The following is a 23,444-nucleotide window of genomic DNA, read 5'->3' on the forward strand; positions in this document are numbered from 1 at the left end:
GTAGCTTTAGGTCAGTTCGGGATGGGGATTATTGTTATTTCATATGGTCCTACATTCGGACAGCGTTTATAGTGACTTTGATGATCGGCTGATTTATGATCAGGTATTTACTTCGATAGGATAGTGACTTTAGCTCGAGAGTTATGCCCTTTGGTTAGTTGGAGAAGAGGTGCTACGTGACTACCAGGTTGTGACTTACTTCGTGATGATGCGATTTTACTTTTTAGGCGCAGTTAGATTCTGGATTATGAGCTCAAGGGTTATGCCCATGGGTTAGGTGGAGGAGAGGTGCTACGTAATTACTAAGTTGTGACTTTATTATGCGGTGAATTTACTTTCTAGGCGTAGTTAGAGGTTACAAGCATGTGGGTTAATCCCTTGAGTTGGGTGGAAGAGAAGGGCTGCGTAATTACCGAGTTCACTTCTTAGGCGCATTTAATACTGGATTATAAGCTCGAAGGTTATGTCCATGGGTTAGTTGGAAAGGGATTCTGTGATTAATTTGTCAGGACAGACCTCCATACTAAGGAGGATCACCAGTTACAGTTTACTGTGATTGGGTGAAGGTTCGAACCCGAAGTGCGTTATCGGTTACCGGTGACAGATTTTAACTTTACCGGGGTTCGAACTCGGGTGCAGAGGATTGAAAGCAGAGTGACATAACCTCTACACCACAACTGGTGACGAGGGTAAGATGTCAAGAAGTTGTTTATCAGGTTCTTCGTCAATTGGTGTACTTTTGCTGAAAAAAAAAATTACCTGTGTTCGAACCCGGATCCATCGAATTGAAAGCATGCAATGACCACCTCTTAGCAGCAACGAATAATTGCGAGACCGCACTAATTAGTTGCTCATAAAATTGTCAAATGATTAGCGCTAGTTTGGTATTTAGGACTCGCAAAACATACACACGCCGAGCGAGGATTCGAACCTAGACACAAAGATCATTCGTCTGGCTCGTTAACTAATACACTAACATTATGTTGATGTATAGTTACATTATTACCCACCTAAGTTTGGGGCAGGTTTCTTTTTTCCACATTGTGCTTGAAGAACTGTTTTGAAACTTCGTCATATGAAGGTGGTTGTGATGTTGGGAAGTTTCCTTGTCTCTACTGCAGAGGTTGCGGGTTGGAATCTCCCGACAGTCGCTTAGATCTTTCTTGTGCGTATATTTTTAAGAAAAACTTACCTAAACGAAACTTGGGCGATATTGAAGTACGAAAGCGTGTAGTTAGGCTTGTGAGGAAAGTACGCTTTAAATCATTATATCGAGAGGTTGGAGGTTGTATTTACACCAAAGACGTTGCACTTCTTAACCTTTTCGTTTAATATTTTAAAGGGTGAGAAGTCTTTAAAATCTATCCACAATAACGCGATTTAGACACCGTAATCCCGTCACCAGCCGTGGTGTAGAGGTTAACGCCCCGCTCTGTTGATGCTCTGCACAACAGTTCGAACCCCGGTAAAGTTAATACTTCTTTTCCGGGGTATTTAAAATCTCTACGGGTTCGGGGTGTCGTTGCGATAAAGGTACGTTTCCTTGCATGATATTCCAAAGTTTCGGTTAAGATACTCCAGTATTAGATTTCCAATCACAATTTTTGAAAAGAAAGAATTGATATAATACTCTTGGTGTTGTTTAAAGCAGGAAATTCTTGTAATGGTGGTTGTGAAGTGGTTACGTTTCCTGTCCTGTCATCCAGAGGTCGCGGTTTGGAATTTCATGTCAGGTATGGCATTCGAAAGAGCATTACAAGTCATTACTTTTTAAAAAAGCACACAAGATCGAAACTTATTAACGCGATTTGGATGCCTCACCCTCGTCACCAGCCGTGGTGTAGAGGTTAACGCCCCCCTCTATTGATGCTCTGCGCCACAGTTCGAACCCCGGTAAAGTTAATACTTCTTTCCCGGTAACCGTTAATTCACTTCGGGTTCGGACTTATCCCACTCTAACTAAATTCTTCCCGTTGGTGTCACCTCTCCGTGTGTGTGCCTGTCACGGATGGGTAAAAGTAATTCGGTAATTATCTCCCCCACCCCTGTTAACTCACTGAAATCAGGCTAAGGATCGCGGCCAGGTAGCCCTGCGTTTAGTCAGGCTAAGAAGTCCCCGCTTCTGAGTTGGCCACCGAGATCCGAAAACACACCTTATGCTCCATCAGGGAGCGCCCCACCAGGGGGCAAGTGTCCCATCCAGGGTCATAGGCAGGTGGCCAACTCAGAAGCGGGCGCACGAGGAGATTAGTCAGCTAATGATTTTGTAAAATATTTAAAAATTTTGCGTATGTCCCCCTATTTTTTCTGGGATTTTTGTTTAGGTTGGCGTAGCTTTAGGTCAGTGATTTATGATCAGGAATTTACTTCGATAGGATAGTGAATTTAGTTCGAGTGTTCGGTGGAAGAAAGGGGCTACGTAATTTACCAAGTTTACTTCTTAGGCGCATTTTATGCTGGATTATTAGCTCGAAGGTTATGCCCATGGGTTAGTTGGACGAGAGGTGCTATGTAATTACCAGGTTGTGACCTTACTTCGTGGAGATTCGATTTTACTTTTTAGGCGCAGTTAGATTCTGGATTATTAGTTCGAGGGTTATGCCCATGGTTTAGTTGGACGAGAGGTGCTACGTAATTACCAGGTTGTGATTATTAGTTCGAGGGTTATGCCCATGGTTTAGTTGGACGAGAGGTGCTACGTAATTACCAGGTTGTGATTATTAGTTCGAGGGTTATGCCCATGGTTTAGTTGGACGAGAGGTGCTACGTAATTACCAGGTTGTGACTTTGTTAAGCGGTGAATTTACTTTCTAGGCGCATTTAATACTGGATTAACAAGTCCGAGGGATATGCCCATGGGTTAGTGGAAAGGATTCTGATATTAATTTGTCTGGACAGACCTCCATACTAAGGAGGATCACCAGTTACAATTTACTGTGATTGGGCGACTGTTCCAACCCGAAGTGTGTTATCGGTTACCGGTGACAGATTTAACTTTACCGGGGTTCGAACTCGGGTGCAGAGGATTGAAAGCAGAGTGACATAACCTCTGCACCACAACTGGTGACGAGGGTAGTACGCCAATAAGTTGTTTATCAGGTTCTTAATCAATTGGGTACTTTTGCTGAAAAAAAATATTCACCTGTGGTCGAACCCGGATCCACCGAATTGAAAGCATGCAATCCTCACCTCTTGGCTGCAACGAATGATTAGGAAAACGCACTAATTAATTGCTCATAAAATTGTCAAATGATTGGCGCTATTTTGGCATTTGTCAGAAGACGCAAAACATACACAATCCGAGCGCGGATTAGAAGCCACACACAAAGATCATGCGTCTGGCTCGTTAGCCACTACACTAACATTATGCTCTCGTAATAGCATTAATACCCACCTAAGTTTGGGGCAGGTTTCTTTTTTCCAGATTGTTCTCTGTTTTGGAACCCTCGTCATATGAAGGTGGTTGTGAGACTGGGAAGTTTCCTTGTCTCTACTCCATAGGATGTGGGTTGGAATCTCTCGTCAGTGTGTGAGTCAAATTCATTGTACGCATCGCAGTGTATGGCAGTTTTCAAACCACGCAATTAAATTTCATTCCTTCTGCAGTACTGACTAATGCGTTCAATTTTATTTCTTTCATTTGCATTCATTCATCATAGGTTCTTGACTCTTGTTTACATCACGCATTTTGACGTTACCGATGATGTATAGTGAATTTTTTTAATGACACTTTTGCAGGATATTAAAATAAAATTTCGTTTATTTAAAACGTTGAATGTGCGAGACATATTGACTTTTTTCATGGCCGCAATTACTTGTTATTAGGTTGCTTTTCAATAATCTGATATTTTACCTTTCGTTAGAGCTTGTGTAATTGGTAAATACCCAATTAAAGCCTATAGAACACAGCAATGTTTTATTAGCAGGGTTTTCACTCCCAGCGTAGTGTACCAATCACTTATTTGCAATAAATCACTTATAAAATCTCTCATTCCCTTTTCACGTGCTTACTAACTACCAGCAATTAATCTACAGTGAGTGACGTTTATTGTGAAATGCCAATAGAAAAACGGGCACGTATCTAAGCCGACATCCGGGCGTTTCATCATATACAGCTTGGTTTAGCCATCAACCTCACTCTGAACTACAACGAGTCAGAAAAAGATGTGGTATAATAAGATTTCGATCTGTTTTCTTCTGATATTTGCCAGCAACTTTGGATGCATATCAACGACTGGTGAGTGGGATTTTCGTAAACCAAAACTATGATAAAGTTATCTTTGTAGTGCATTTGCTTAAAGTTTCTTGATTAGCATGCCCAGGGAGTCCTGTTCAACTGACAGCCGAGAAACACCCTAAGTACTTGCTGCCAACTACATACTTTCCTGCGGGTTCGAGTAAAATATCATGTACTTGGAACATAACCAGTTTAACCGATGACAGAATCTACGTTCGTGTGGTGTCTTTAGATATTGAACACAGTCGTGACTATTTGAACGTATGTATTACGAATACCCTTATATAAAACTTGATTTCAATATAGAAAGGTTCGATTATAACAGATTTACGGGTCGTGGGAGCCGCTAAAACTAACAGGAACAAAGGTTGGAGATTTTGTAAACAGCCTCGGGAATGCTGTTATGGTGGAGTTTGTTTCGAACGGAAATCTAACCGGACGGCTTTTCAACCTGGAATATTTTACAAGTATTTTATAGATAGGGAATTAGCTACAACAATGGTCACGTATTTATAAATCTTCATTCGTCAAATTCGCAAAGACAAACCAACTCATATGCGACATATGTTTTTGCAATAGTCAAACTGTTACGTTTAACTTTGATCGTGTTGTCAACAGCGTGCCCGGATTACGCAGTAAATTTGACAGTGGGCGATCAACGTCAATTCCTATCTTCCCCTAATTATGGAAACAACTACCCGGTAAACTTGACGTGTGAATGGATTTTGTTAGAACCAAATCCAGGATTTATCAGACTTGAAATGTTGGATTTGCAAGTTATTGCCACTGACAGTTTGGAGGTGAGCATTGCCTTTTTTTTCTAAACGTTTTCATTAGGAAACAGACTTGTCTTGCAAATGTTTCTACTCAATTAATCATCACGATCAAAATACGTCATACGGGTTTGTGTCGAAAATACGTCAATCCAGTTGATTCTGCAGGTTCGCACCGGTCCGTACAAACCGTTTATCGGAATTTTAATGACCACCGTGATCCGGTTGTTTACAGCGTATGCATAGGTCTATATTTCACTCCGAGCACTGTATTCCCACGACTATTAATATATATCCCTAATACGTATAAAAAGCCAAAGTAAATTAAAGCCATTAAGACCAAGTATATGCAAGTTCCTTGTACGATCACCACTGAACATTTGTTTTTTTCATGGTTACAGCTGTATGATGGGGAATCGCTTCAAGATGCCTACACTGGCATCGTTGCAATGAACACTGTTCTTGGAATATTTACCAATTACATTAGGCTAAAGTTTCAAACTCAACCTCACAGGTCCTACGTAGGCTTCAAGTTGGAGTATATGAAAGGTACGTGCCCTTACACGCAACAGCAGCCAATTCAGTGTTGAAAAACATCCGCTCTCAGGATATCATTGCACCGGCTTTGGGTCTTGTTACAACTCGTATAGCCCTGTCCTATTCTTGATTGCAAAACGCCAGTAATGCTTACTGTAGTTGCTATTCATTTGATTTCAATGTTGGGCAAGACGAATGTGGTTTGATCTGTGTAGTCTATGTGTAATCAGCAGATGATTTCAAGCTTTTTTATTTTTTACAACACAACGTTTTTTGGTATACGAGTAGTTGAGTAGTTGCAACTGTAGAGCCGTTCACAACAAAATCTGCTATTTGTTTTTACTTGCAGTGTGTACAGGATCGGAGATTCTTGTATCAGCGAATGCTTCTGTTCAATCAATTTCTTCGAATAATTACCCTTATCGGTACCCTCACATCCCAAATCATTACTGCAGTTGGAGAATTGTTGCCTTGTCAGACGAGAGAATCCATATGCGGGTTGTGTCGTTTAGCACATACCTCAACCATGACTTTCTGACTGTACGTTTATTGTTTTAATTAACCTTTACCTTTCATACTTTTATCATTCTAACAAACTATTTCCATTTAATACAAATCAGGTAATCTGCCCTTGTACGTTTTTTTGGATGATACATCGAAACAGTGGACCGTCTTCCGCTTATTTCCAAGGTGTTTTATAGAAAAACTAAACGGTTTGTTTTAAATGCGTTTTAGATTAGCGATGGAGTTGATTCTTCCCAATACTCGAGCAAGCTGGAGTCGTTTTTAAGACACTCTAGTACAGGACAATTCAACGTACTATTCCAGACCGTTAGCGGAGCTGAGGACTTGGGATTCAAACTGGAATTTTTTACGAGTATGATTGGATGAGTAAATTTCACGATGACGTAAACTTTAACTGTTTTGATTGCAGCATGTCCAAATGTCACACAAGAACTTGTAGCAGGGGATCATGTTAGAGATATTTTTTCTCCCAACTACCCGGATTTTAACACAGGAAATAGAAACTGTACATGGGAAATAATGGCGGAGGGAGAAAATCGCATTTATCTTGTGGTTAAATCTTTACATTTGGAAAATAACTCTCTAATTGTAAGTATATTCTGAAATCATTTGGTACTTAGAGTTGCTTTTGCAAGAAAAGTCCGGTAGTGTGATAAAATTGTTTTGTCGTATGGTTGTCCTTCATAGCACTTGTTGTGTTTCTTTGTATTTGTTCGTATAAATGCAAATCAAAGCTAGCACACACGCATTTATAGGGAAGTATTGCATTTTTAAGTAACACGCACACAAACAATAGTCACGCGGAAAGGACTGCGGCACATTCCACGAATCACGCGACTGTGGCATGCAAGCGCATAAATTATTATCATTGATTTAGATATACGATAACAAATCATTATTGGTTTTAAATTGGCGGATTGGATGCCAAGGAAATCCTACATCCAATGCAAACGGGTGCTACCTTTATTCAGTCTCAAATTCACTTACCATTTTATTCAAAGATGAAAGTAGTAGCACTTCGTCAAGTATTTTCCACTTCATTTATTTTAAAGGTAAGTGTTTACAATAACCTAATGTGGATATGTGTTAGTTACATTTGTTCTTCGTAGTGTGCCCAGTTGATACGGTGATGTTAACGGCCGCAAACAACACGCAATACATCCGGTCACCTAACTATGGTCATTTTTATCCTGGCTACTTGTCGTGTTTGTGGAAAATTGTCACATCGTCGTCTTCAGCTGATTCAAGGATCCACATTGTTGTCACTGCCCACGACCTGGGCGTCAACTCTTCCTTAAAAGTAAGAAACACTAATTTACATTTAATGCGCGACTAACACTCAAAACGTTGTTTTTTGCTGTGTTGCTTTATCCAAGTCTTATGTTGCTTTGTCTGAGCCGGTGAATATATTTTTAGATTTACGATGGTGAAAATCTTGCTACCACATTGGTGGGGTCCAGCTCCAACGTACAGGTTTTACTGAAACACCAATACACCATGGTCCAATTTACCACAACTCAACCTGGTTCCAATAATGGTTTTGAACTCCAATACTATCAATATGAAAGTATAAAGAGGGATAGGTGAACAAAATGAACCATAACTTAGTTCGGTGTTGTATTTTCAAGTTTGTCCCAACTACACGGTGCAGTTAATGTCACTTGAAGTGGAGAAAGAAATATTTTCACCCAACTATCCGAACATGTATCCACCCAACTTGACGTGCCACTGGAATATAACTGCTCCTGCAGGCAAACGAATACACTTTCAAACTGTTCAAATTGATTTGGAAAATGGAAAAGACTTCCTGGATGTACGTAGAGCCGACAAACATCACAACCTGTTTGCACTTGGAGATACTTTTTAAAATTTCCTGACTTATAGTTTTGTCTAAAATACGATGTGGTACTTGATAATGGCAAGACGTAAATGCAGTAATCACAATTATGGTTCGCAGATAACAAATGGACCTGAATTTTGGTACAGTTTAACGGGTTCAACCACTGTTGCTTCGCCAACCTCGGCAGATTACTCGGAGATCACTTTTACTACTGACGGTGAAACGTTACAGAATGCCTTTCATCTGAAATACTTCACAAGTAATTTGTAAAATCCACAATTCTTTTCCTTGACTATAAAATGTTTATTTGCAATTGCAATTACAAAATTATAACAGTGATGCAATATTTCCTACTTTCGTTTTTCTAATTTTTAATGTTTGTACCTTTAGCGTGTAAATCTGGAGATGTTCAACTTTACGCGGACAACAAGAAGCGTTTTATTCATTCTCGAAACTATCCGGCTCGCAATGCTTATTCTGAGTATTGCAATTGGAATATAAATCCCTCTTTGGCTACTGATACAATTCACGTGACAGCAAATATATTCGCTGCGACGAGCAGTTCTGTAGAGGTAAGCAAGAAATACCAATTTTACGAACAGGTTCTGCTATTTAATTTAATCGCTGTTTACGATTAGTATGTGCTGTAAAAGAACAAAATTTACCTCCACACGCTGATGTCTAAATGCATGCTTGTAGCTTTCTGCATGTTGTAGTCTTATATAAGGGAAATAAATCAGTTGCGGATTATTTTGAACCAATAGTTTTTAAATTACGCTGAAAACAATTTTTTATATTTGTGAAAGGTTGGGTTCTTGTTAAAGTTGAAGGATTTCTATCGAAGTATATCTGCCCAGCATTCCTTGAAGCTTTCACACCCTATTATATTTTAGATTTATTCCGGGAACAGTCTGCTAGGCACTTTTACTGACGAACAAGCAAACTACGCTTTCAGTACTTCGCAAACACACAGAGTGACGTCAGTGGTACAGTTCCAGGGTATCGACCCTTTTGTTGGCTTTCAACAGGTTTATTACACAAGTAAGTATAGGCCAATATACAGATTGTTGTTAGTAGGAATTTATTTGGGTTGAATAAATACAAGTCAAGTATTGTTACGTTAGGCGATGAATGCGAACCCAGTCCTTGTCTTAACAATGGTACTTGTGTGGATCTGGCAAACGATTACAACTGCAGCTGTCTTCTTGGGTACGTTGGGAAAAACTGCAAGAAAGGTTGGCGAAACTTTCTTTCTTCCTAACGCTTAGTGATGTAACTATTGCATGTTTCGGTAAAAACATGAACGCAAGTTTCCAAATCAGGTTATATTTAGACTTCTGCCAGCCGACTCCGTGTTACAACAACGGGACATGCATTGATGGGCCCCAAGATTACTCATGTTCATGTGTTCTCGGTTTCACGTCGAAAAACTGCTCAGTCAGTAAGTTGTTAGTTTGTTTTATCGCAATAAACAAAGCATTGAACAGGGGCGGGTTCGGTTTAAAGCATGGAAGTTCCTTTCTAAACTAACAGACCTGGTTGGTCATAAGAATGACAAGGAAATCTACTTGCATGTGAAATGCATCTACCAAAAAAATAATATTTATGAATGTTATTGCCAGAAGTTATTTGTATTCATTGGTCTCTTCATAAATTATAATTCAGATATCAATGAGTGCGCAACGAATTCTTGCGCCAACAACGGAACTTGCATCGACTTGATTAATGATCATCGGTGCGCTTGCTCGCCTGGCTACACAAATGCGGATTGCTCCGTCAGTAAGTTGGCAATTAGCGAGAAAATTTAAAACCCATGATTCATTCCACTGAAAAGAAATAGCAACGTTAAAATCACTTATATTTGGAAACTTTTCCGACATATTTAAAATGTGAATGAGTATAATTGATATCAAGGACAAAAATCTTACAAAGATTGTTTTGTAGACATTGATGAGTGTGGTTCGAATCCTTGTGTTAACTTGGCAACTTGCGAGGACTTGATCAACGACTACTCTTGTACATGTGTTCAAGGTTACACAGACAAAAATTGCTCAACAGGTTGGAATAAAAAAAAAAACACATCTGTAGATGTGATGAATTAATCTTCCTTATTAATGGTTAACGGTAATTATTGTCGTGAGTAATAACAATTACGAAGTTGAATATAATGCCTACTTTAGGTCGTTCCCATCAGTGGTACCATCAGTGGTAGTGGTACCCGCGCTTAACCTCAATTAACCAACCGATCATTTTAGTATATTGTACTCTCCTTGCCTTTTGTCGGATGTTACGTCAATGCTTTAGCAACAATCTAAATAATAAAAACTTGTTGGTGGTATGATGCCACGTCACTTGAAATAAGAGTTTACCTCCCTTGTAGCCTGTAAGGTTTTGGTCGCGATTGGACGACCTTTCACATACTCTATCTGTACCGGGCGAAAAATAAATTTCTCGCTGTCAAACTGTGCTTGCATTAATCACCATCAATTACATTGTGGAATATTTCTGTAAAGTATGTTATAGAAGATATTGGTCAATAGGATTACCACAGGGGACATAGGCAAACTAATTACCTAAAGGCAACTCTAATAGATATCGACGACTGCAAGTCCCGTCCATGTGACAACAACGCAAACTGCAGTGATTTGGTGAATGATTTCCTTTGCGATTGCGTTGCAGGATACACGGGAAAGAACTGCTCTCAGGGTATGATTTTGAAAATAGGCTATACCAAGAATCTGTAGAAAACCAATAAGCATTATTGCTTTAGAATATTGAAGTTCTCAAAAAAGAAATAGTTTACGTATTAACTTTCCTAAAACCAACCGTTTATGTATTAACAGATATTGACGATTGCGCCTCAAAACCATGCCTACAAAATTCCACGTGTATGGATCAGTTGAACGATTTTGAATGCTTTTGCGAGCCAGGATACACAGGGAAAAACTGTTCAATAGGTGATAATATTGTATTTTAAAATGTTATTGAAATGAGCTTGTGTTATGCTTTTTTATTGGCAGATATAAATGAATGCTCCACAAAGCCGTGTACCAATGATGGAAACTGCACTGATTTGGTGAATGATTTCATGTGCACTTGCGTAGCAGGTTTTACGTCGAAGAATTGTTCAACAAGTAAGCAAGCAAGTGTTTTACCGACTAATAAACAATTGCAAATATGCATGACACTTTTCTCATGCATCAAATATTATTTTACACGTCTGTGTCGTGTCATGAACACTTTTCAGATATAGACGAATGTTTGATGGGATTTTGTAGCAATGAATCGACCTGCCACGACGGAATCAACGATTATAGTTGCGAATGTAATCCAGGGTTCGAGGACAAAAACTGCTCCACGAGTAAGATAGAAGTAGTTGTAGTGTTTGAGTATTTGTAAAAGCACACGTCCTTACCTATTTAAGTACTACAGTCACCAACTACACTGTAAGATCTTACAGGTCGAAGCAGTGTGTACACCTGTCTGCAGCTCTTATTGATTATTATGGCTCTCTTGCACATGTAATATGTGTTTGTTTGTTTTTTGCTGTGACACTCCACGTCCTCACTTTCTGAAAACAATTAATGTAACATGGCCTTAACTTCATCCAGGCATATTTCTGTAGAAAAAGTAGAAATATTCCAACCAAAAGCCATAATTTTCAATTTTTTTAACCGAACAAACTTATTCAACTCAAACACTTTTTCAGATATAAACGAGTGTGCACGACAACCATGTCACAATGGCACATGTGAAGATTTGGTGAGCGACTATCTTTGTCACTGTGCTAAAGGATTTCAAGGCAAAAACTGCTCAACTGGTACCTCTCGTGCTTATTGTGAAGTCACACCTTTATCATGCATTGTTTTTCAGATATTGACGACTGCGCCCCATCACCTTGTAAAAACAACGGAACGTGCACAGACCTGGTAGCAAACTTTACGTGTGTGTGCCAAGTCGGATTTACAGGAATAAATTGTTCCATTGGTATTAAAATATCTGTTGAGTTGTGTATTGACTTTAAAACGTTTTTTTTTTGTACAGACATTGACGATTGTGCGTCAGGACCGTGCACTTTCAATTCTTCGTGTGGAGATCTTGTAAATGACTACCAGTGTACTTGCCTTCCCGGATACACTGGAAAAAATTGCAGCCAAGGTTTGTTCAACTTCATGCTTATTTACAGTAATGGTTTAATTAGGTGCTACTTCTGTCTACCGGTCGGGTAACTCCCTGGGAGTTTGCTTTTGGTTGTTTTTCAGCGTTTGAAAATTTGTTTTCCAGCGCACGAATACCACCAAGCACAGATCCTTTGCCATTCATTATTGTTGCGTTTACAATTATAACAAAAAAAAAACATAAAACCAGCATTTTTATAACTTTTTGTGATTTCGGCAGAAAAACAAATTTGCAAACGTTTGCCCTGCTTCAACAATGCGACGTGCGTAGATTTGTTCAATCATTACGAATGTCAATGTCTTCCTGGCTTTACTGATGAGAATTGTTCAACAGGTAAGTTGCGAAAATTTCTATCGAAGCCTAAATAGATCAACAGGAACGTACGTTTTACGAGTCGAATCTCAGATTTTGGAAATTTACGATTTGGGATATAGGACAGAGAAACTTTAAATATGAGATGTCATGTGTAAAAGCAAAAGGGTAAAATAATTCCAAAAATAAATTATGTTTTGTAGATATTCACGAGTGCGCTTCTACTCCATGCTTGCACAATGGAAAATGCGAAGATATGGTAAACTCCTACAAGTGTAATTGCCCTGAATATTACAAGGGTGAACATTGCGAGCAAGGTGAACCCACTGCATTCATATCAACGCTTTCAAAAATATCCTCAATTCTCATAACGTGCTGTTCATTGTGCGTACGATTATGTATTTTTGATCAGAAATTGTTTTTTAGTTCCTCCAGCCTGTGCAAATGTGCGGTGCGTCAAAAGAGCGACTTGTTTTCCGGTAATCGGAGCAGAACCCGAGTGTAGATGCAATGACCGATACGAAGGAAATGGATTTGAGCTCTGTCAACGTAAGTTAAACAACAGTGTAACATTAGTGCCCTTTCAACCCCAAAAACGACCTTTTGAAGTCGTTTCATTAGCTGTAGCAGACAAATGAGGCTAATTCGGCATACGTTTTGATAAACAACAACTACACACGTAGCTAATAAACGTTTCCAAGTTAAGCATTGTTGTTTTTGTAGCTTTCTGTGAGTCAAAGGCGCTGTGGGATTTAAACACAGGGAAGTTTTACCATTTTGAGAGGTCGAGCTTTCTTCAAGCACCTGCATCAATCGAGAGATGTAAAAATGGAACAGGTAAGATTTATACAGAACTATACTAGTATATGTATTCGCCTGGTGATAGACATTTTCCTGTGGTAAGGGTCATCAAACTATCGTTCGTTGTACATTTGGGCGTGAATAAGGCCAATAATTCTGTAGTACATGAGTAAATTTATTCTACTGCCACTAATTTAATGATACACATGTTGCACCAATCTTGATCGTATGTATTTTACTAACACAGGTCGCCCAATCGCTTCTGCCGTATGCAACTTCGAAAAAGGCAACCGAGATGATTTCGCTGTACTAACAAACCTGCGAGTTTTGCCTTGTGACGTAAATTTTCAAGACGCCCCCCAGGTAGTTGCGGAGTATCAAATTATTTTTTTATATCGCAAGATATTTAAACTCCATTCAACTGACGAAGTCTTTCCTCCCATTTAAGTATGCCATCTAATAATGTGCGTAACGATGAGTTTCAAATGAGAGACACAATTAATCTTACAACACAATGCAGATCAATCAATCAACCGTCACTACCGAAACGGCCTCAAATGCTCTTACTGATCTCAAGCTTCTGATATCAGTACCTGCGTTGGAAATAGGCGAAGTGGACCAAGTGTCAAATGTTGTTTTGTCTCTAAGCAAGACAAACTCCAACAAAGTGGAAGCAAGTGGCAAACAAATGTTTATACGTTGTAGATAACATAGTGCAAAAAAGCGTTTTCAGTGGTTTGTGCAGTAGTGGGCCTATGCATATCGATTTTAATGCATTTATTCATAATAGGATAATCGATAATGAACGATTGTATTAAACAATTATGCTTGGATTTTTGATTTCTCTACATTTGCAGCATTTTCAGCACTAATTTCATCTGTACCTTCAATTTTTACAGTTTAAGGCAGGTTTCCTGTTTAATACACTTGCGGTGGTTGGGGCACTAACACGCTCAGTCGCAAAGTCCAACGAAACGTAAGTTGGTGATTTTCGAATTTAACACCTATTTTTGCGATTTTCCAACTAACGATCATTGACCTTTCTTTTGTGCCTACCATTACAGAAACAAAACAGGGACTGTCCCTATGACAATATCCGGGGTTCCACAGCAAGTGGCCCAAGTTTTCGTCTTGCCTACAGGAGAAACAACCATTAAAGTAACCAGTGACGAAATGTCTGCCCTGGTAACTAAATAACAATTGCTTGGAGTATTTACTCAACAAGAAAAACTCTTCCCTTAAAAAGATTACAGAGAAAGGCACAAATGACTCTCATGCGGTTTTAACCAACGAATCATTCACCATTTCAACTGTTCAAGCCAAATTTGAAGCACAACTCTCGACGAGATACTCGTTTGTGGTTTTTAATTCCGACACTTTGTTTCCATCCGGAGAAAATGTATCGATGGTACTGCATCATATTTATAATATTCCTGTTAAATTAGTGCAAAATACGTCAATAGTTTTAATCACATAGGAAATAGCTGAGTTGTTATGTCATGAAATGTTAAATTCATGTGTGCGTGTCAAATCCTGTTTTTTCATTCGAACTGTTAAGTGCTAGTCCACGTCACAGCGTAAATTGCATGTTCCTCTGCTGTAAACTGCCTGTGTTTGCAGTCTGGTGCTTAGTCATTCTCTTTAAATGCTGGCCTCCCCGTTTTTCAACAACATTTGTTATCCACCTGCAAAGGCTGATTCTTGCAGTCACATTTCTGACGTTTTTTCTATTATTCTACATTTGTTAGCCATTCACGATTCACTTCGGGACTTATAAAGGTTATCCTGATGAAATTTCTAAATCGTATTCCTTCTGAGAATTCTTTATTTGAAATTCCCATCGATGCTAACCTGGTTACATATGTTTTAGTTAGTTTTTTTACTTTGTTTAAAAATACACAGGTAATATCAGCGAATGCAGGTTATGAAAACAATTCAAACACCGAGAACACAGAAGTCATAATTGTCTTTTTGAACCTCACGGAACAAGAAGGAATTTATCCGCTGAACGATACAAGTCTATTGGTATGTTAAAAGACTTAAAGTATTTCTTTGGTCAGTGGTCAAGCAAATAAATGTAAATTATAAAGAAATGTGATCTAAAAATAGGTATCGATTGGAGAATTTGTATATAAATCTCACATATAAGTATTAAGTCGCTGTTGCTGCCGGAAGTATTGCATTTTAATTAGTCGGTTCTTCTGGCACATTTAAAAGTAACATTTATTCACCGACGTTTCGCTTGGGACAATTGTTTGAATATTTTAAACTAATTAGGCTCAATAAACCAATTTGTAAGACGTTAGCCTCATTAGACTCTAAGATATCATTTAATTTAAATGCATACAGCAAACAATAGGTATGCGACCGACGCGATCGTATTTATTTTTATATGGGCAAAACTTTTAGGAACGCGTTGTGCGCACAAGATGCGTTGTCTGGGAAGACGGAGAGCAACGCTGGGCGACCCACGGCTGTGGTTTGGTCAAAGAGAGTTTCCCCCCTGAATGCAGATGCACGAAATTTGCAACGTTTTCAATGATTGTGGTAAGTATTCAACAAATCGCATGTCCCTGAACTCCTTGCTAATTGGGCATTCCTACTTGCATTGGCTTGTTTATTGATATTCTGCTGTATGAACTAACATGAAACTTACTCCGTTATATTTACCTTGCAGGATTCAGTCATATTGCCTTCTGTCTTTGCCCTTGCAATATTCAGTTACGTTGGTTGTTCTTTGTCGGTTTTGGGCTTGCTCTTTACAGTAGTGTTGTATTCCACAGTGAGGTAATTATTTAAGTAAAGACTTAAAGAGTAGATGTAATGGTAATTTCCACACATTAAATGTAAATCAACATTTTGGGAAATTGTAAAACACAATCTTTTGTTATTTTGTAGTCGACTACGTCAAAGAAAACCTACTCCTTACCTGATCAACATTTGTCTGTGCATGGCAATATCAAATGTCATATTCATGGCTGGTACTGGACAGACTTCGTCTGAAGCAGCATGCTACTCTGTTACGGCTTTACTGCACTATTTTCTATTGGCTACGTGGTGTTGGATGACGGGCAATGCCATAAATATGTACCAGCAGTTAGTTAAGGTGAACACGTTCATTAACGTGAAGGTAAAAGTGTAACACCTTTGTTTTCTTCCTGAAGGTTATGGGTGCTCCAACTTACATTTTCAAAGCATCATCTATCGTTTCCTATCTTCTACCCGCTATCGCTGTATTGATAACTGGTGGAGTTTCTATTTTTCATCACGATGTTCACCACCACACACACGGTGGGCGCTGTTTTGATTAAACATTGTGACCGACCCCTACGTGTTTCGCTGATGATTCGAACTGCTAACATTGCGTTCCGCGAAGCGTTTTAATTGGAACGATTACACGAAAAAATAGACTATTTCATTTACCACGAAATGCAACAGGCACAGATGCAACCCAAAATGTTTGGCATCTTGTTTGTGAATGTAAATCACAACTTATTTGATCCCAATAGCAAAATCTTTTTATGGTAAACACGGCACAACTAGGGCAGAATATCGCAAACAAATCGTGTGGTTTAACTGATAGCAAAAAAATATCTCAATAATGTAAACTAAATTTGGCTTAACGCAGTAATATTACATGCAATGGCATGATTGGCTGGATCGCCCCACTGCGGAGGTCCTTGGTGAACATAGCTAACGTATCGCGATCATGAGGTTTTCAGGCTTGGCAGCCCAGACAATGCAGCCGTTTTCCGACTTGTCAGGAAAAAGTGGCAGATCCAGATGGGCTGCATTGCCTGGGCTGCCAAGACCGAAAACCTCATGATCTAAATTTGACTTCTTCGACAGATGACATTTTTTCGGTGTCCGCTTATAACTCGCGGCACGTATGTTGGCTTCATCTCTATTCGCTCTATTTCGGTTTTCTACTACCGGTTGGAATGATGCTGGCCTTGAATTTTGGGCTTTTTGTGGCCGTTCTAAAAAAACTGATTTTCGACACCAATGAGGTAAAGGCAGTGGTGGGATTCAATTTTTTTGTCAGCCGGTTCTATCACAAAAGTCATATTTTCTGCCGGTTCTGTTACAAAAATCCATTGACAGTAGCCAGTAATGCTAACGGGTTCGCTGATCATAAAATTTCGGGAACCGGTGCGAACCGGCTGAATCCCACCACTGGTTAAAGGGCAAATATGTGTGCAGAAAAATGTTTCATGCGGTATGAGCATGTATTTTTTTCAGTTTTGTAGTTGACATTCTATTAAATATTTTGAATAAGACGATGTGTTGTAAAAAAAAGAATTGATACAAGTCCGTAAATAAGTTTAAATGTTGCTATCCTGTTGTCGGATACAAAGCCACACAAGAAAACACTTTTTCCAATGATCTCAGATTCGATCTTCAGCAAGAAAACGAGAGTCACTGGACAGTTTTATGATTGCATGTACCTTGATGTTTTCCATGGGACTGACTTGGGTGTTCGGATACCTGATGATTGCATCAAATGACGTCATTTATCAATCTATTATGGCTTGGATCTTCACCATTCTTAACTCGTTACAGGTTAGTAGTTGACAAACATCATTTTTAATGAATTTTCGTTGCTCGAATCAAATCTCTTTTTCTAGTTTGGAATTTTTGTTTTTTGAAACTTTTGCCTCAAAACTATTGATTTAATTTTTGTGCTATTCAGGGTTTTCTGATATGTTTCTTCAACTGCGTCCGACAGAAGAATATTCGAGATATGTGGCTTCAGCCTCTACTCTCCTGGTCATGCAGAAGCTTCACTCGAAGCAGTAACAGCAGCAATTCAACGTCAACGGGCCCATCCTCATCAACTCAGAACTCGAAACTTTCAAACCGATCAATAACCGCTGGACTTAAATAAATTTTATGATATATTTTTTATTTTATCTGCGTACATGGTTTCAACGGGTTGTGTTTGATGTTTTTGTAAAAAACATAACTAAACAACTGTAAAAATGTATTTTTTGTCGATGTGATAACAGCTGATGCGTCACGTATCTGTCACTAATCGTGCTTTTGTAACACTTTCTATGTACGTACCCTGTATAAACACATAAACAATGCATAAACGGTAATATTTTGTTACTGATTGTCTTTTGAAAAGTAGGTAATTTTTGTGCTGAGGGTAATTTATTGGTATACGGATTTTTTTTAAACTAAGAAAAGCACCACACAAACGTGGATTCTGTCATCTGTTAAACTGGTTATGTTCCAAGTGCATAAAATGTTACTTGAACCCGCAGGAAAGTAGTTAGTTGGCAGCAGGTACTTGGGACATTTCTCAACACGAAGTTGAATTGGACTTCCTGGACATACTAAACACATAAAGTGTTATAAGTCGTCAACGGGTATTCAAATTGGAAATGAAACATACCTTTATTAGACACTAAAATATTTCTACAACTCACAAAAATAATCCAGGAAAATAGGTTCCTTTCCACATTCTGCGAGCAACGACGCAGCTGCGCTGAATTGTTTCCGCGTTGATCGGTAAAAGTAACGAACAAACCGGACAATCAGGGTCATTTTTGAGATATGGTTGCCATTTTGTGCAAAAGCTTAATGGCGTTTCCCCAAGAGCAATCACATAAAGTACAATGTGCTAATTTTGGGGCGTCCACTGCGTGGCCCAAGTTCGTATTCAAAACAATAACCGACTTTCTTCCACGTAAGTAATCTATACTGCATTGTCTAGGCACATGCTATTTTCACCAAAAGACTCACCAACTGGCCGCGTTAAAACAGGGAGTTTGAAAGTGTATTTTGCCTAAACCAAAAGTATCCATATACAGTATACATGTAGAGCCATTCTACTTGAATACAGAAAAGGATGTATTTTATACACAAACGTACACATTTACGATTACGTGCCAGATAGATTTGCGTGCGCTCGTATTTTTCCATCAGCAAATTTCGGCTTATTTTTGCATCCGTAAAGCTTAACCACAATAACAAATTGCAAACATTTTCGCGCAAAATAAGGCTTTGGACCCCGAGCGCGTAAAAATATAAGGTTGGTGCTGATACGACTTATTATGTAGGTGTGAAAAATGTATTTCGTCCAAGAAAGCATGAACATGTTTGTAAAGAACGTCGAATACAAAGACCTATCCATTTGTAAGGTTGGTTGGTGCAGAACTCGCTTTTCCTGTGGATTTTGAAGGAGGCGTTTGAACAGGTTTTACTCGCCTGTCGAGGGGGCAGAAGAAGTTGCGAATCGGTTGAAACCAAATGTTTCGAACATCACGACGTCGCAGGCAGTTGAAGAAAAATATGAGTAGGCCCTAAACAAGATGAGCAGATTATATTAGTTTGTTGGCCAAAAAGTTTATTGTTTATATCAGGAACATGAGAAGATTTTTCTAAATCAAAATCGCTTAAATTTTGTAGTGGGTTTTGTATAAAATTTTCTCCGGTAAAGGGCGACCACTTGATATTAGTATTTTATCAACATACAGTTTTTAACGGTATCATGTTTTCAAACTCTATAGAAAAGTTTTTCAAAAAAAAACAACCTTACGTCTTCGTCCGCCTTAATCTTTTGTTTGAAAGGCGCCAACAAATTTAATAAACAAAATAAAACGTAAAACAGCATTTTATACACATATGTATACCTGGAAAGAATTGAGAATGGTAAAGATCCAAGCCATGATAGACTGGTAAATGACGTCATCAGATACCAGCATAAAATATCCGAACACCCAATTCAGTCCCATGGAAGCAATCAGGGCAACAGACATGAGGAAATTGTCCAGCGGTTTCCGTTTCTGTGCTGAGGACCGGATCTAACATGGCAAGACCTTTTAAATAGCAGTTTTGACACAGTATATTTATGCTGCAACCTACTTAGCATTTGGGCAAATTCTTTGTTAAGATGCTAGTTTTTGTGGTAAGGAAAAACCTTAATCCTTACCTTGTTAGTGTTCAAGGTTATTTTTCCGATGACAACAATAAAAAGTACAAAGTTGATCGCCAACATTACGCCAACGGGCAACAAGAATCCAAAGTGTAACGAATGAAGGTGAAGCCAACAAACATGATGTGCGTGATAAGCGGACACAAAGTATAAGTCATCTGTACGAAAATATACCGTCTCAATACATTTAGGCAAAGTGTAGGAAGCTAAAATATCAACAGAAATCATGCAACGTTTTTGTATTACCGGGGTCGTAGTCGTTAAAATCATACAGGAAGATGGATACCCCGGCTGTGGTCAAGGCAACGACTGCTGGTAGAAGGTAAGATACGACTGCAGACGCTTTGTAAAACATCGCAGGTGGGCCAATAACCTGCACATAAAGCCCCAGTCAAACATAACTCATATACGAGGATACCCAGATTGTATCAACCTTAATGAATAGATGGTACATATTGATGGCGTTCGCAGTCATCCAACACCAAGCAGCAAGCAGGAAATAGTGAAGCGACGCAGTGACGATATAACATCCTACTTGGGAAGCACTCTGTCCGATTCCAGTCATCAGAATTATGTTGGATATTAACAGGCAAATGCATATGTTAACGAGAAAAGCAGTTGGACCCCTTTGCCGCAGCTGTCTGCAACATAAAATTAAACTGGTAAAAAAATATATTCTTTTTAACGAATGAAAGTTTGTATTCTTGGAATCTCCTGATGTCCTTGTGACCCAGAACAAATTAGAAACAAAATAACTATTTAACGATGGTATAAGAATTACAAGGTGTTCGTGATATAGTTTCAAAATTAATATCTAAATATCTTGTTAAATAAAGCAATAAAAGGTCATTCAAGTTTGTAATGGACTTGTTGTCTCTTCACATATCTAGCTATACGCCATGCTGACAAGGAAAGCAGCAACCTCAACGCCAACGCAAGTCCTACAGGTCGGTTTTCACCTGCTTGAGCAATATATGACTGCAGTTAGTAACATCCCCAGCGATGATAGGGAACAGCCCACAATGCTAAACACGGCCATCACAAAAGATGTTGGCAGAGTCACTGAATCCTGCACAAAAATTGCGAAACCTGAGATTTTTCTACTTTAACACGAACATTAAGCGATAACCGTAAGTATGTCAAATTACAAAGCCGTTAGGATTCGGTATTTGGAGATTTTACACTGTGCGTTTAGCTGCACATGTCTTGCTACTACAGACAAATAAAGTGACAACATGCAATGTGGAACTTACTACGATCATAGAAAACGTTGCGAAGTGGGTACACCTGCATTCGGGTGGAAAACTTCCCTTTACAAGACTGCAACCACGACTCCGCCATCTTTGGTTTTCCTCGTCATAAACAACGCACTTTGCCTGTATTACATTTACCTGCAAAACAGGGAAAAGTATTGGAAGGATATTGTGTTGCAAGGATAGTAAGGTGTGGAAACGGTATTATTTGCAATAAAATGGTTTTAGATATGTTTTTTTTTCTGCCTAAAACCAGTTTCGATAAAGGACGACTAAAGCTTGATGTTTATTTGTATACAGGGTTGTAAACAAAATCCAACAAAAAGTATGCTGAAACATCACTTTTACCAATAAACTGGTGTCACTGAGCGGGTAAACTCCTTCAACTTCTGTTACGTTTAGGAAGATGACCCTTATGAAATCTTGCGTTGATATACGAGCTGTTGAACCTTGACGGGAAACTGCTTGAGCCGAAATAATCTGGTAACAAAAAAAAAGAATTTCGAATAATCATGTTAGACGCTACAATAACTGTATAAATTCGAAACAAAAAGTTTTGCAAAACCATTATGAACCGTTTCCTATGCAATTAAGTTTCCTGAAAGGACATCTTCAACCCAAACACTTACCAAAATAAAAACAAAACAAAAACAAAGGCGAAATAGGAAAAGCCTTATATTTTTCCATGAAAAGAAAAAGAGTGACGTGGTTTATAGGTGGGTGCAACGATATATTATAATAAAACAAAAATAATTGTTCTTTATAAACGTTATTGCCAATTTAGTTTCTGTCTTGTTCATTATTTCAGTACCTAGCGGATAACGGAACCAAAGAGGACATATCGTTAGTACCATTTTGCTGTACCTGATGAAGCCATATCAAGCTCGCGAAAGCTCGTGCGAATAAAGTCATTTACTAGTCAGTCTCTTATCAAAATAGTGCACCAGCAAGTATTATATGTATAGACCAGAGACCGAGGCAGAGTTTGTGTGGTTTGCGCTTTTATTGCTATATCATAAAATAAAATGCGTGAGAATACGGCATGCGCTTACCACTGATACGGATTCATTGGAAGGATAGAGAACGTCATTGTCGAAGATCACAAACGAATATCTTGTTTTGGGATCCGCAAAGAAATTTACTTGTGTCGCATCGAGATCCAATGTGACATTCCTACCTTTAATTTCTTGCGACAGATCTTCAATCTAAAAAAACGGGAAAACCAAACAAGAAAGGTTGCCGTGCTTCGCTACAAGGCTTTGTCTGCGATACGTGTGATACCTCAAAGTGAATTTTAACATCTCAAAACAAAAATACAATATTGAAACAGTAATGCAGATATATTTTTGCTTTCATACCTTATTGTTTTCAAATTAACCCCGTGCGGCTGCACAGTGACAGAAATTATTTTTACAATAGTTTTATTGCGTTTGTTGAGGTCATTTTCAGTGGATATTACGTAACTACAAGTTAGAAAACAACAAGTTTCATAACAAAATTTCATCTTCACTGACCACAACTGTCAAATTGTCGCTGTCAACTTGCAGGGACGTTAAGTTTTCTGGCAAGATAACTTGTTGGGCAAAGTAGTGAGGAACGTTGGACAGATCACGTTTTGCATTTTGCTGGAGTCTGCGCAGAAACAGAAATAATAACTGAATATAACGAAACAACTTTGCCAACCAAAGTTTGCTTACGTTTCCGTAGCACTGAAACCAGTAATAGTTGCAACCAAGTCTACAGCGGCTAAAAATGAGTTCAGTTTCACCTGCATAATTCAAGTAAACACTATTTCAAAGATAAAAAAAACAATTCCACAATCTTGTTCCGACATATACCTTTCTAAGACGTACTTTCAAAAATCTTTTCATGACCGCAAAAGTTACGTGAAAAGGATAACTCACCGGCACATTTCCCGCGTTAGCACTGGTCACCTCCAGCATCACCTCAGTTACTATTGTTAATTCATCATATGTCAAAACGGGAACAGAAGTTATCAACGTTAGATCAATCAACAAAAGTTCCAATTTTTGACTGGTCAAAT

The 23,444-nt window shown here is 38.7% G+C and overlaps 3 protein-coding genes across 3 annotated transcripts; all 3 read left to right on the forward strand.

The window, feature by feature from the left end:
- Window positions 1-4,126: 4,126 nt before the first annotated feature.
- Window positions 4,127-5,256, forward strand: LOC145909434 (tolloid-like protein 2). The gene is made up of 5 exons (XM_082996828.1): window positions 4,127-4,237; window positions 4,314-4,498; window positions 4,563-4,704; window positions 4,856-5,037; window positions 5,179-5,256. The coding sequence occupies exons 1-5, from the start codon at window positions 4,165-4,167 to the stop codon at window positions 5,254-5,256; spliced, it is 660 nt and encodes a 219-aa protein (XP_082852954.1). The 5' UTR covers window positions 4,127-4,164.
- Window positions 5,257-5,425: 169 nt separating this feature from the next.
- On the forward strand, window positions 5,426-13,973 carry LOC145908438 (uncharacterized). Its single transcript, XM_082995718.1, has 28 exons — window positions 5,426-5,559; window positions 5,897-6,087; window positions 6,283-6,424; window positions 6,482-6,660; window positions 6,950-7,124; window positions 7,182-7,372; window positions 7,489-7,639; window positions 7,701-7,885; window positions 8,030-8,171; window positions 8,303-8,484; window positions 8,806-8,953; window positions 9,037-9,147; window positions 9,246-9,353; window positions 9,578-9,691; window positions 9,857-9,970; window positions 10,505-10,618; window positions 10,756-10,869; window positions 10,933-11,046; window positions 11,160-11,273; window positions 11,622-11,732; window positions 11,786-11,899; window positions 11,957-12,070; window positions 12,311-12,424; window positions 12,607-12,720; window positions 12,830-12,952; window positions 13,127-13,240; window positions 13,452-13,567; window positions 13,725-13,973. The coding sequence occupies exons 1-28, from the start codon at window positions 5,460-5,462 to the stop codon at window positions 13,911-13,913; spliced, it is 3,798 nt and encodes a 1,265-aa protein (XP_082851844.1). The 5' UTR covers window positions 5,426-5,459; the 3' UTR covers window positions 13,914-13,973.
- A 4-nt stretch (window positions 13,974-13,977) lies between these two features.
- LOC145908439 (adhesion G-protein coupled receptor G2-like) lies at window positions 13,978-18,278 on the forward strand. The gene is made up of 11 exons (XM_082995719.1): window positions 13,978-14,180; window positions 14,269-14,389; window positions 14,451-14,612; window positions 15,107-15,229; window positions 15,614-15,751; window positions 15,882-15,991; window positions 16,103-16,310; window positions 16,369-16,495; window positions 17,054-17,214; window positions 17,597-17,767; window positions 17,898-18,278. The coding sequence occupies exons 2-11, from the start codon at window positions 14,291-14,293 to the stop codon at window positions 18,090-18,092; spliced, it is 1,494 nt and encodes a 497-aa protein (XP_082851845.1). The 5' UTR covers window positions 13,978-14,180; window positions 14,269-14,290; the 3' UTR covers window positions 18,093-18,278.
- The last annotated feature ends 5,166 nt before the right edge of the window (window positions 18,279-23,444 follow it).

This window comes from Ascidia mentula, chromosome 7, assembly GCF_947561715.1.
Source record: "Ascidia mentula chromosome 7, kaAscMent1.1, whole genome shotgun sequence".
Classification (NCBI taxonomy): domain Eukaryota; kingdom Metazoa; phylum Chordata; class Ascidiacea; order Phlebobranchia; family Ascidiidae; genus Ascidia; species Ascidia mentula.